Genomic DNA, 15,102 nt, shown 5'->3' on the forward strand with positions numbered 1-15,102 from the left:
AGAACGCACCTGACTTACTCGTATTCAAGGTGACACAGAATAAACACTGATCAAAATAAACAAAATCTGAGAATCTAACGTTCTTCAGTATGTTACCATCTATAAGGAAAGTCCAAGGAAACCTACTTCAGACGCAAAATGGGCTAGTTATCACCAAAATCTGGTTTCTTATCTAACACACCTTGATGGTACAAATATTTCCCCTGTACATTCTGGAAGCGCCCTACTAATGGTAGGTTGATCACAGGTCCTTTCTTCCTCATATTGCTTAAAGGAGAAGTGGAAGTAAAAAGTCTTCGGGTCTGGGATAAAAAATAAAAACACATTTATTTACAAAAATATTAAAAAACAAACTGATTCTTGGTTCATTCATTGCTGCTTTTAACCATTAATTTCCCTTAAAATTATCACACATTCCCACAAAAACGTAAAAGAACTATGGTTTAAGGGTGCTACAAATATTCTTCTACTAAATTTGGGTTAATTAATCCGATTCTCAATTGGTTTACAGGAAAGAGCAATAATATTGTTACTAGAATTATCACATTAATAAATATTCTCTTAAAAGTACAACACGAAATTCATTTCAATCACCAAAAGACCAAAAGTAAATAAAGAGCGAATGAGGAAGTACAACAGAAAATTAGATTTCAGCTTCGTAACAACTTGCTGAAAAGTCATGTTCAGTTCGAAATCCAGCATTTCTGAATGTTCACATATTTCTCCTTGGAATCAAATTTCAACAAGAACATTACTATGGCTGGTGAAACAGTAATCTGAGGCAGTAATCTTTTGTAGAATACACGACAAAGAGTGGTAAGTGAGGAAGAGGATACCGATACCAGTGCACAACATGTTGAACATAACGACAGCGAGACTCCCGAACCTCATATCTTGGACTGCGACATTGCATCTTACTTTAATTTTTAAATATAGAACTATTCAACGTCATTTCTCCAAAACTTCTTTTATTTTTTTTCTCTCTGTCTGGAGCAAATTCTACAAAAAATTTTGAGGAATGATGATGATTTGTTCTTTCTTGAAGAAATAGAATAGCGGAAATTAGTAAACACCGCAAACCAGATACATGGTTAGTGAGTTGCCTTGTCGATAAGCAGCTAAGTCACATGTTCTTGTGTTAGATGAGCTTGTTAATGAAAGAACCAATCCTCATTATTAAAAATGCATTTGCGAAAGAGGACCTCTCAGTAAAAGTTGGGACATCAGGGGAAGTAGAGGATAATATTCACTGAAATTGTTCCGTCATTGAGTTGCGGTCCTCCCATTCTTTAAGGATTGAAAAACATAAACTCTGATTGCTGCTTTCGCATGAACATATGTCAAAGGTATGAGGAGTACTTCAAAATGAGAATCATACGATCAAACACTCATGTTCTTCTAGGAGATTTACAAAAATACATGGACTCGCATCTCTGTTCGTTCCCATTCTTTAGCGAGACTACATTACACTGCACGTACACGTGGATAGCGTTTTTAAGACTATTTTCATAAATCCCTAAACAGCTTTAACTCAATATAAGAAAACTGATGTAAATTTCGTCTAGAATTCGAACACTGAGTATGCTGATCGCAGCATTTCAAAATATACACTTAAATTTCCTAGAGAATGTGAGTGGATATTTTGTCATGAAATTTTGAAATATTAGCACCGAATTTTGTTAGTTCCAGAGAGCATTTCTCTGAAAAAATGAACCTTGATTTGAAATGAAATAATGAGGTCGTTACAAATCTAACAATTCATATTGAAATTTGCTAGCAAGGAGAGAACAAGAGCATTAGATTTTATTGAAATCACTAAGAGGAGAGATGGTTGATCACAATACCGTCCAATGATTGGATACGAATGGAGTAAATCCTAAAAGCAATGTAAGATTATTGAACACAATCCACAACGTTAAAGAGAGAGAAGAATTGTCTTGACGAAATCTAATATGCAACATAACAGCTAGGTACTTAGAAAATATGAAAAATTGTCAAAGAAGGTACATTATTATTATACAGTGCTGATATTTGTGCCTAATATAAATGACAATCACTACTCCTTTACAAGCAACATTTATAGCTAATTATAAAAGCATGAGAAGGAGCTAATATTTGGATGCGTTTACGTAGAAGAAGTCCATCTGCTAAGGGTTCCCTACGTAAATGGGCCTCTTATGCGTGAATGCGTCCACTGAAAGACGTTCACATTTTTGGTGCACATTTTACAATCAAATTTATATACAGTTCTTCCAAATGCAAGGTGGAGAAAACACGTTTGGGTATTTCAACGGACCACCAGACAAGTTGCGAATTTAAGCATTCTGATACATCTACTACAACCAAAATTTCACATAGAACGCAATTCATGCAAAGAAAGTTACTGAAATTACCCTTTACCTAAGTTATCTAATGTTTTTTGATGCATGGATTCAAACTTCCCACTCATAAAAAAATTCAAGCCCATACAAGTCAAATTGCGCACTAAAATTTACTGAAGTCTCAACGGTATGAAAATATGGCAACCTCAATCTCGGCACTTTGGCTCAGCTATTGCACGTTGTTTGTATTTTGAACAACACAGGGGAAGGAACACTGCTTGATTGAGATGCAGAAACCGTTTAAGTGGGCAATTTCATTCCAGTAGACTATTTTTTTTTCTTGTGAACGGGGAGTCGAAAACTCGTGAAACTTAAAATCTTAGAAGTTGGTTTCCTTGCGTAGATCAAGTTTAATGTGAACTTTTGCTTAGGAGGCATAGATCGGAATGCTTAAATTTGCACCCCGTCTAGTGGTCTGTTATCAACAAATATCAAGAGATAATGACTACGACTCAAAGGAAGCAGCTTGATGATTAGAAAATCAGAAGAAAGCAAAAAGGGAAAGTGACAATAATCAGGGCCGACAACATAACCTGTTGTCAGTGTCCATTATGCCAAAAATACAATATTTTTTTTAAAGTGTCACATTTGTTTTCGGTTATATTTACAGAAGGAATTATGATCCTCTAGTATCCAGAACTTAGGATGTATGGTATGATTAGTCTGCAAGGCATCATGGAATAACCTTGTGGATAGAATAATATTTAGATAAAAGGAAAAGTTAAAAACTAAAAATGACAGTCCCACTTAGAATGGAAAAAAAATGGTTGGGAATCAGGAATGTTAAAAAGTGCATGCATGCTTGCAGCATGCTGAATTAATATTTTTTGGAAGTTTAGTTGCGCAACTCCAGAGAAAATACTTTATTAATTCTCTGAGCAAAGCTATCTTCGAGAATGTCTGGAAATTTGATTCTGAGGAAAAAAGAAACAAAATCATTTTTCTCCTCTTTTCTTTGAGAACTCATGTGACAAATTTTTTTAATCAGCGCTCCGAGCTCAACGTCCTTATTCAACTGGAAGAAATTAAACATTCAAAGAGGAAAAGAAAAGGAAAACCTACCAATACAAAGAAAAGGAAACTATAATACATTAGATAACTGACCGTTATCAGTTTTGATTTTTTTTGAAACACCTAAAAATTGGATGAAAAAAAACCAGTCCTGGATTATTTTGTTTTTACATTTGAAATTAGGTTCAAGTTATCAAAAATCTGCAGAGTTAATTAGTAAAACTTAGCTTAGAGCCATTTTCCAAAATACTGATGGTTTGGCAGTATTCCTGCTTTACATACATCAACTTCGTGCCAGCTCTCATCTGGCACTTGATTGCTTTGGGTTCCTCTCCACGTACAAACTAGCGGCTTCAAAGAGGCTCATTGATTACCCCAACTTGCACCGTTGGCCAATAAGAGGGCCTGAAAAGGCATCAATGTACCTCATGGAGAACTCCAGTTTGAGCATGAAGAAGGGCCTTTGACCATTTAAATATAATCACATTTTAATAAACTATAGAAACAGTATAAAATAGGTACATTATTACTTTACACAAATATATTATAAATCTAGAATTTATACAACTTCATGATGCACCAAAATAATCCTTAGGGCTATACGGCGTGGGTATTTTTAGGTTCAGAAACATTTTTACAAAGATAGAGAAAAATAAAACAAGAGAAAAGAGAGATCTGAAAGAAAATCTTAATTTCTTGCTAAAACTTGAGTTCAATGAAGCTTCATTTCATTGGAGGAAGTCTAACGATTATAAAAGGAATCTAAAAACAGAGAGTCAGCCGAGGACTGATGTAAAGATTATGGTCGGGAGTTGCGAGCTGCCTCCTCCAAAGCTCTGACTTTCAGTTCGCGTTCTCGGCTCATTCTGAAAGCAAGTAAATTCATGCATTAGCAAGGTCCATGCGTTTGTGGAAAACAAAAAATCAAGTATTCTCAGACACCAGTTTTGAATACTTTTAAGTCTAGCGCAAAATTCAACTGTGCTCCATATCCAACTTGACCTCTGAAGATTCAAAAACAGGGTGTCCATGGGCGGAAATAGGGGGGCCGCCCCCCCCCCCCCACAATGCTGCTCGGCCCCTTCCAAAAAATGTCAAGGACCCAAGCTACTAATTAACTCTGAGGTAAAAGGCATATGGAATGTAATAAATATGGGCTTAATCCTAATATAATCGATCAAAGATGTCGGAAAAATGAAAACTACTCGCAAGAAGAGCAGCTTCCACCGAGTAAGGAACATGGAATGTAGTTTGCCTGTATTCGGTTGTGGTTTATCGCGCATTTTAGCGCAATACTTGTTTTCATGAGAGTTAAATTAAAAAAAATTCAATTAAAACCCACAGTGAGATACGATATTTTTAAAAACAAGTCAGCAAAATTTCTGTCATTTGTAATATTTAATTCCATTTACTTTGTCATTGAGAATGGCTTTAAATTGCTCCTAAGACATTCCAATTTTCAATAATTTTCCGGGGGAAGCCCCCCAGAACCCCCCTCTGCAGCTGGGGGAGTCCCCCCAGACCCCCCTTAGTCCAAGTTCTATATCCTTTTGTGCCCCCCCCCCCCCCCCAGAAAAGATTCCTAGTTCCGACTATGAGGGTGTCTAAAGACCCAGCAGAGAAAAATTCGCTAACTTTCCCATGTTTTCCTTGACCATAATGATCAAAATTTCCTAACTTTCCAAAAGAACAATTCGCTTGCTTAGAACTGAAAGGAACAATTATTGTTCTCATTAATATCATCGTATATGAAAGAAAAATACATATTAGCCTTTTTCCTTTAGGTATCAATCATTACATTCAGTAAAATGGCAAATCCTCATTGAAAATTATTCCTCCATTCACTACTCAGAGTATAACTTAGAGCAATTAACCGATAACCAGCCTGAAACACAGTTTGATGTTGTGGGCAGCGCTAATGTTTCAGATGACAAGTTTCAAAATGTTTCAAATTATCAAAAATCATTTCAATCATTTTAAAAAATTTCCCTAATTACCCTGACCTGCTGAAATTCCTAGACAATTCTTGGTTTACAGATTTGTACACACCCTGAAATAAATGACCAGTTTTATTGACATTGCTACACATTTTTTGAACTGAAAAGTTCAGTTTCAGAACTTAAAAGAGACATCAAACTTTTTCTGAAAAAAGGTACCCTGACTATGGAATCCATGAGTAACTAATGACAGTTTTAAACAAAATAATTATAAGAACAGTTTACTAACCTGATGTATTCATCATGTTGAGCTGTGACAAGAGGGTGAGGGAAGCGTTCCCTTTCCAGCAGTATCTGTCGCTGGAGATGCTCATGCGCCACTGCTTGGTGCGCCAGTTGGTCTGCAAATGGTCGGGCCAGGAGATCGCTTGGATGATGCAAGCCTAGAGGTGTGTCTCGAGATGGTATGAGTCCTGGCCGAGGGTACGATGACGCGCTTGAAGCTGAACCTATAATATAAATAATACATCATTGAACTACAATCTTGAAAAGAAAATACAATAACAAGAGCCTTGAGTAACACATGGTCAGCCCCAGAGGCCTTTTGCAGTAATGGGATCAGGATTAATTCAGAGATGTATTTCTAAGAAGGTCATTGTATTGTCCAAAAGTTAGCCTCAAATCATTCTAGATGCCTTTTTGGGGGATTTTAAATTTGTTCCTGTAATAGAGGAATTCTGGTTGGATGAAGGAAAATTCTGAGTTTAAAAATGGGATGAAAATTTTTAATCAGTGATATGAGGCAGTAAAGTATTTGGTTCTGAAATTTGTCAGTCCTAAGGAAAATCTTTTTCCTTTAATCAATCTAAGTTTATCTTCCTTTTTATTCTAAAAAAAACCATTCATCTAAGGAGGAAGACTATTTTTCTTTTATTTTTTCCTATTAAATATAAGTTTAGAAGTCACTAAGTGCATAAATTTTATGGGCTGTTGGATTCAGACTGGATTTCATTGCATCTATTCTGTTATAGAAAAAGTATTTTGTTACCCTCAGATTTGTACAACACAAAAGGACCATGAATTATTCTATTCTTTTAACTATGAAGGTTAATCTATCAAACAATTTTTGAGAACACTTCAAACTCATACTTGGTTAAGCTTTCCAAGTACATGATTTAATAGGCAAAGGGATTGCAGAGGGGAACCATTGCGATGACAATGTTTTCAAAATCTTGCAACTTCCTTCCTTTAAAAAATACAAAATAAATGTAAATTCATCTTTACACAATTGTCCTTTAAAATTGAGAATTTTTGGTAAAAAAAAGGGAATTTTATTTGCGATTTCAAACTTATTTTTTAGATAAATGTTGTGAAGTACGATTTTTACAACCTTATAATTGCGTTGGTTCCCTTCTGGTAAATGAGATTCACTTCTTTGCAGTAGGTGCAAACGAAAAACTACACTCGGCAATACTGCTAGTCATAGAGGAGCAATTCTGATTAATAATTTTTGACAGAAAAACAAGAAAACTGTGTGCAGCCATTTTAAAGGATAAGCATTTGTTATGAAAACTCAGTTATGATACTTTTTGATGAGACATTCAAGTGGATAAAGAGAAGAAACTAATAAAAAGCATGAATATTTTTATCCTTGTTGAAGATGAAGGTTACAGTGCCTTGATGTGAGACTAAATGTCAGTGAAATGAAAAAAAATGTTTCTCGAAGTAGTTTCCTATAAAAATAGGAAAATTCCAAATGAATTGAACGAAACTCTGTTGGTTATGATGAAGTAAATAGAACATTATTGGGCAAATAATAAATTAAATTCCTGATCAGTTCACAAATTATACCACAGGAATTGCACGAAGCATTGAACTGTTCTGATTATTCACCAGTTAAAAAGTTAAAAAGCATGAAAAACCTTCTATTCGTACTTTCGAACAACAATGAAAATAAGGAGATCTTTGGTAGCTTTATTGCAGGAATGAGGGCTCTTTCTAAGTATGCAAATGATACAAAAATATCTGGATCTTCTTTAAAGCTGAAGAGTTAATCGAACAGTTCAAAACCATTTAATTTTTTTCAGGATCAAAGGCCCAGTGAGAGTCTGGATTTCAATCACTTTCTATGAAAAAGGCCTTAAAATAATGTGTTTTTTCTTTGCTTTGAAGGCTAAAGGTTATCATATGACAGTGCTTTCCTAATTCCGATTGGCTTGATCATTTCAATAAAATTAAGCGCTATCTGCATGGAGGGACGGAAGAAACTATTTCCTAAACACAACCCAATGAGGACATGATGTCTTTTAAATTCCTTCCTCAAAACAGATAGATCACCTCTGTTTAATGATGTCTTTTGAGTTGTAAACTAGTATAGGAATAAAACTGTCAATGCTATCTGTGTAGATAGAAGTTGACGATCGCAGATTTAGAGGGAAGGAGTAAACATAATGAAAACAAAATTGTCAACTTCCTGATTTTAAAACAATGAAAAGTAGATTATTTGCTCAACTGCAGAGACAAATTGATTAACCTTTTGAACTAAGTTGCGAAAATTCACCAGCAACACGCAAGCATGCGAATAATTACATTTAAAGGAACATAAGCTAGTATCAAAAATACATTAACTGACCAAAAGAGCGAACTTTACACTAGGAAAACTTTAAAAACCGCAACCAACTTTAAATGTTAAGCATGCAAATAACAGACTGAGGTATGCAAATTAAGCTTGAACATTTAAAGCTTCACTATTCATCTAAAAGAGTGATTTTAACTGCAAAACCAGACAAAACCAAATTGTATAGAATAAAATACCACCCCGATACCAAACACAACATTATTTTCTTGTGACTTTGAGAGCCTTAAGGCCTGAGTCACTTGAGAATTCACACAAATAGTAACGAGAGACAGTCCCATATCCTAATTATGCTGTTGGACAGCTGAGGGCAAATGAAAAGTTAAATTCTGAATTGCATCTTATGTTGTAAGATTAGAATTCAAAAAACAAAACAAGAAGGAGGTCAGAAAATCCTAACAAGGTGGAGTCAAAATAAAGACAGAGCCAAAGTATATGAAACTCAGGAGGCTTTTGAAAAAATTGCTGGCTGGGGTCGAAAAATGTGTTTCTCTTTTGCAACATCTCAAAAGTCCTTGATTATGTTTTATTCTTTGACAAAAACGAACAAAAATATCTTTAGGGATTTTTCTGTCAATAATTTTCGATGCATAGAGAATATCCAGAAATTGCATAGAAACTATGATGGGGATTCTTTTTGAAAAATGAAATACATATGAGAGATTTGCAACACCTCAATCAAAGAAACGCATTTTTTTACTTCAACCAAATTAGATTGCTGATTGCACAGTTCAATTGTTGAAAAAGTAACTGCAATGTTTCAAATGTACATTTCACGATAGTGGAAAGCTAATGTAACCACGGAGGAGGTTGAATTAGCATATTTTTATTGTAAAATCTACATTGAAACATCGGAGTCACTTTTTTCAACTACAAAATTGTTAAATCAGCAATTTAATTTTTTCCGTGCATTGATGCTTCCTGGGCTGAATTGAAAAATACATTAAAATTGAATCTCGCTTGACCAGAGGAAGAAATGTTGTCCAAAAACCATGTATATGTAGGCAACAAAGCTTCAAAAAAAATATTAAAAAATAAGTATCTTCATCTGCCACATTTTAAGATTCCTGCTACATTTGATTTTTTTAAAAAAAATGAAAATTCATCGTCATGCTTTAAAACTTCCTGTGATTTTTCTTCTCTGGGAGAAGAGTGGGTATCATGCAAAGTTTTCAAGTGATTCGATTAACCCATAAAAGAAAAATCATTGCCTAAGAGGAAACAGGAAGATGAAAACGTTAGCCGTAACTAGTTTTGAAAAGGTATTTGAGCTAAAAACTAAACATGGTAATGCTACTAAAAAATTAGAGGTGGTTCCTTCTATTCAAGAAGATTGGAGGTGTTTATTCTCATCGCAACTCCTTATTTCGGTAGCTGTCAAGAATGGTTAACTCAGTATAAATGTTTCCAGTTAGGAAAAAAGTTAGGAGGAACAAATATTTCAGACTGATGAAGACAATTTAGATGGAGCGTACATTGATGGTTACACATGGTCAAGTCTAAGTACTCACTACAGACAGACTTATGAAGTTTAAAAATGTCTAAACTTCCTGAGTACCCATACACGGGGATTTGGCAAAAGACTTCTTAACAAAGTTTGAATGGCAAGAGCAAGTACCAGGAATATTTTTTATGCTGCGTTTGAGAAAATTCCGGGATGAAAAAAAAAAATTCTAACAAATGGTTTCAGAATTTACTAACTTGAGACTTCAGTACTGAAAAGCTAAAAGCAATTCTTCTTCTTGGTGGGATGTATTCATTCAGCCCACCAAGTTTCATTGACACTCCATTAAGATTTAAGTCAAAAAAGCAAAGAAAGGCAACTGATGTAACAAAACGTTCACAATGTAAAAATGAAGGAATAAATACAAGAAAATCAAGAGGCGTGAAATCCCCCCCCCCCTCCCCGAAATGACTTATTACTAAAAAATAAGTGAAAATGAGCCAGTTCGGAATTCAGTTATGCCTCCGCATTTCTTGTCAATCAATATCAATTGAAAAGGGGTCAATGAAATTGTCATCTAATTCAAATTACAATCGTTAGTTTGTAGTTTTTAAAGTTGCAACTTTCTTAGCTTTTTGGACGCTTTCAGTTTAAATCACTGTGCATAACCTAAGTTTTCAGTTTTGAGTTGATTGGAGCTGGAAGAAGCTTGAAATTGGCTAGGGATACATGTGTTACTAATTTTTATGGTAAAAAATAAAAAGCTAGCTAAAGTTTTGATTAATTTGCACAAAAACACACCATTGAATTGGAGATATTGATCATGGGTGAAAAATGAATAGTAAAAAGTTAACATTAAATCATTACTAGATGTTGGAAGACTGGTGCACATAACACTAAGAAACCAAATGTATAAAAACAAAAACATGTGAATGGATGAAAGAATATAATAACATGGTGAATAGCAATTTAAAAAAAAAAAAAAAAAAAAAAAAAAAAACTTGACTAATTTGGAGCAAAGCATAAGCAGTAGAGGTCGACTGTTATTTCAGCATTCAATGGGTAGTTAGAATACTTGGCAAATGAAAATTCAATGCGTCATATCACGCTAGATGTTGAAAGCTGAAGTGGTATAAACTCATTGCAAAACATTCTGACTTGTAATTGACAAAATTTAACTTTTGTTACTAGATATGCATGTGTTCATGGAAACTTCAGTAAATTTTCTTGGAAGATTTTGTAAAATTATTCTCAATTTTGAACAAAATATAACTGATTAAGCTCATTTGGATGTATCAAAAAGAAACCATGTACATTGCAGTGCTTCTAAGATTATGCGACTCCTTTGTGGTGAAAACTTTTAGAAGAGATTCCTTCTTTAATTCATACTTTTGTCCAAACATTCAGGCTTTAACCCTTTGTTGCACGGTGGTATACATGTCATACCACTTCGGTTTTTAATTTTTACAGCGCTGCCAATGTGATGAGCGGACTCAACTACTGAATCATTGGGTCCAATATACCTCTGGTTATCATTGCTAAATGGTATGACCATTCATTTTTATAAAATGACATGGCTACAGCGTATTGTATGTCATGAAAACCCGGTATTTTAGGTTATGTCGGATCCGCATTGTTTTTCTTCGAGTCGTGTGTGAAAAATAGGTGTTATTTTTTAGATAAATGTGATTCTCTAATCTAACTAGCCGTGATTTACTAGGTGCATTTCAGTTTTTACTTGATTTTTCATTTTAGTCGATTTTCTGAGCTGAAATAAAGTGGTATGACAGTTATACCACCGCACACACAGCATTTTGTGGATAACTCAATTTTCTGTGCATTCTCGAGGAAATCTTTCTCCCCGTTTCAAGTTTTGATCCCAATGTCACTCGAGAACCGACATTTCCGTGTCCTAAGCGTATTTCTCGGGTGAAGGGTGAAGCTACTACCTCTCAAATTCAGTCGCCATCTTGAATTTGGGGCACCCTCTTTGACTGGGTTTTTTTATGACTGCATGCTTGAAATGTGCGACTAAAGTGATATAAGAATTGAAATCTAACTTGTCTTAATCACATAAAATCCAAAAAATGCTCCCTCCTACCTTTCAAAATTGGCAGCCATCTTGGATTTAGGGTACCCCTTTTGAAAAGGAGACCTTTATGACTTCATATGATATTCACAACAAAAATCTTATCAGAATTGATATCTGATATTGATATCAGATGCCTGATCACGTAAGAATTTAAAAAATACACCCTCCTTAAAGTAAGATATATGAACCCATTACTTCAGCATCACTGTAATAAAACTGGCTCCCTTCTGCTCAACCTATTCTATTTGTTGATGTTTCAAAGACATAAATATGTTGTTTCCAGCAGCCTGATTGTTGAAATTGTTTGTTTGTCGGGACGACATAGATGACATAGGTTAAAAGACGGAGCGTGATTGGTCGGCTATGTCTTATCGCTACTTTGTCGTGCCTTTGCCAGGTGAAATGAACGACATACTTTCGGGAACTTAAGAGGTGCCGTTAGCTTGTCGTGTGTTCAACCCGACATAGGCATGACAAAGCAGCGATAAGACATAGCCAACCAATCACGCTCCGCCTTTTAACCTGTATCATCTATGTCGTCCCGACAAACAAACAATTTCAACAATCAGGCTGCTGGTGGCAATGGTAACACTAAATTAGAATCCTAAGATTCAATTAAACTCGCAAAACATTCCTGATTCATGTAGTGGTTTTAAACGTCTGCAGTTGCATTTATATTGTTTACATTTGAGATGAGAAAAAAGGCAGGAAAACCCGACAGGACTAAATGCTAAAAATCGTTAGTGAAACTGCAAAATCATGTTCCTCATTTTGTGACCTTGCGATTTTTCTATCACATTTTGAAAGTATGATCAACTATCAATAACTTAGAAAATGTTAAGTGCTCCTTTTTTTCTTTTCAAAATTATTCTCTGAAAATGTTGTGCAAAAATGCTCAGTAAAATTAAAAAATTTACAGGCAGAAATGTTGAAACACCCCAATTTAGATACGTATTTTACACCCTCGATATATCGGTAGTGAAAACTGAAAACATACACTGACTGTGAAACTTCTAAACGACGTATCTCGCTTTGCAACGCTGCAGATTTCCTTTCATACTTTGTTTTTTAACTGAAAAGCTACTTGATTTTAAATCTTGAAACTCTCAGTGATTTTTCTTCTCTGTTTGAAAAATACTCTGTGAAAATTTCAAGTGACAATGTTGAGTTGTTCTCTTTAAAAAAAAAAAATAAAATGACAGATTTTCCAACACCACAAGCAAGATACGTTGTTTGGGAGTTTCACCGTCGATACCTCTGTATACCTAATGCTCCTGTGCAAGGGAAGTAGTTCGTAACTGCAGCTTTTACGAAGAATAAAAGGTGATTTTGGTCATTGAGCCTCGGTGACTTTTTAAAAGCAGATTAGGAAGCAACTTAGAATATCAAATGCTTAACACATTGGTTATATGCTACTAAAATGAAAAACTAGCCACAGAATAAAGGAAGACTGCAATCTAGGATAACCAACAGAATTTCGTTTTAGTGAGTCGGGGAAATGACAAATGCATTTAAGTTAAAGAAGCCATTTGAGCACAATCGGAGTAAGAAAATGGAAATCATAAGCATCCAAGAGGAGTTCACTGGCCCCCTAAGGATACTGTTTCTGATACCATTAGAAACAAGAGCTTCGGTGGATGTTTAGTTAATTCCATTGTAAAAAAGGGAATAAAATTTTCCCTGCAACCTTTGAATCACCCTAAGAGAAAACTGCGAAAACTCCCAAAGTTGTCTATACAGGCTGAGTAAGTGCAGAGATAAAACATGGTCTCATTGTGTTGTGCATTGCTAAGAGTTTCATTGAGATACACAGTAGCCCCAAAGCATCACATTTGAATTCACAACAGGACGGTCTCAAGCTTAAAAAGTGAGTTAATTTTAAAATAATAAACAGTAAAAGAAGTTGGTGTACTGGGAGAGGCCAATGCTTCACAAGGTTAGGAGTAAAATAATTAGTAAAAGTAAACATCATTTGATAGAAAAAGACCACAGTAGACTCAGATGCTGTCAGTTTTCTTTGGACCAACGTTCCTCACATTATGGGGGTACTCTCTTTTATTATTATTTGCTGAGTGGTAGGAGAGGGGATTGTGCTTTAGATATTTTGCAAGGATCAAACAATTTTGAATAAAATTGGTATCATTGAATAATATGTAGGCCATTTTGTGACTAAAGCCCACATCACCTGATGAAAGTAGAGCTCTCAAAGTGATGTCACACACGGGTATGTGACCCTACTTTGAGAGCCCTACATTAATTGTGCATTATGGGTTTGAAAATTTGACAACAGAAAACTAAGTAGACTAATTCTAAAATCGGGGGTCAAAAAATTATACAGATAGGGGCAGAGCTGTGAGAGAATATTACATAAGGAATCTATAAAAAGTTACTTTCCAGTTTAGGAACTTGTGCACAGAAAAGAACTCGAAATCCTAGGACTAAAAGAATTTTCTCACTTTCCTAAGCCTTTCAACTTTGAAGGCTGAAGGGTTGCAAATTTAGATACTGCTCTCTTTAAACTTTCAAAAGGATTTCGAAATTTCTTTCCTGATTCGATATAAAAGTACCAAAATATTTTGGGTGAAGCAGCATTTGTTGACTTTAACTGGGCGATCAGCTGATTTCATGGTGGTTTGTGAGGGAGAAACTTGTTGAAAAAACACTAGAGTTCAAAATAGTTCTTAAGAAACCTTGAAATGAGAATTTGATGAGAATGCAGTTTGACCTTTTTTCGTCAAGCTGCGTTGAGAACATAAATCGAAATTACATTGAAACCAATCATATGATTTTATATATTACAGGCCAACTTTATATTTTTAAATTCATTTTGTTCCTAGACATCAGCCTTGAAAAACTTGAAGATAGATCTTCAAGGTTGTAGCTTCAAAGAGCAAAGTTAAACATAAGGCATTTTCAAAAATTGGCAGATACTGCCTCCAAGTTGATTTTTTTAACTGGTTTGGATTGAGCCAATAAATATTTGGATTTTGCAGGAAATGACAAGGTAGATTCACTACACTCTCTAAGAGTCATTATGTCACCATATTGCCGAGAATTTTACAATGCAGAGAGGAGCATACATTAGATTACTTTAAATAATACATACAAAACAAATGATAAATGGCCAAAAACAGGAAAGACAAAAATAACGAAAGCACACAAGGTGAATTGTGACGTATAATTTCATGTCCGCACTTAAAACTTCGGAAAAAGTGACAGTTGTAGAAACACGAAGCAAAAGAGGGTCATTTACTCAGCAATCTTCTGGACTTGACGGATTAAGAGAAGAGCTCTATTTACAAAAGGAATTAAAGGAAAAAACCATAACTGTCGGAGAATACTGAAGACTGTGTATTGTCTAAAAAACTCTTTGTAGGTAGCTCTCTTCTCAATTAAAACCAAGTGACAGAGTGAAGTAGTAATATCTAAGAAACAGAGCCAAAGAACTGGACTACATTTTAATCATCTTGAGTGAAATGTACTAATGCGCTGTTGCTAGAAATTTGTCAATGAAATATTAAAGATTTTATGAACAATTCATATTCTTAATGGCTCATTGTGGTGTTCAACTAAATTTTTCAAGTAAAAAGGAAAATCAAAGT

General features: G+C 34.8%; 1 protein-coding gene across 3 annotated transcripts in view; it reads right to left on the reverse strand.

Annotated features, from left to right (window-relative positions):
- Positions 1-301: 301 nt before the first annotated feature.
- LOC109039682 (arginine-glutamic acid dipeptide repeats grunge) overlaps positions 302-15,102 on the reverse strand; it is a 45,030-nt gene continuing 30,229 nt past the window's right edge. For all 3 annotated transcript variants that reach the window (XM_019055279.2, XM_072302718.1, XM_019055281.2), the window contains 2 exons: positions 5,619-5,838; positions 302-4,258 (listed from right to left, as the gene is read on the reverse strand). In XM_019055279.2, coding sequence (XP_018910824.2) covers positions 4,192-4,258; positions 5,619-5,838 — 287 coding nt within the window. In that variant the 3' untranslated portion in view covers positions 302-4,191. The remainder of the gene's footprint in view (positions 4,259-5,618; positions 5,839-15,102) is intronic.

Source organism: Bemisia tabaci, chromosome 7 (genome assembly GCF_918797505.1).
Source record: "Bemisia tabaci chromosome 7, PGI_BMITA_v3".
Lineage (NCBI taxonomy): Eukaryota > Metazoa > Arthropoda > Insecta > Hemiptera > Aleyrodidae > Bemisia > Bemisia tabaci.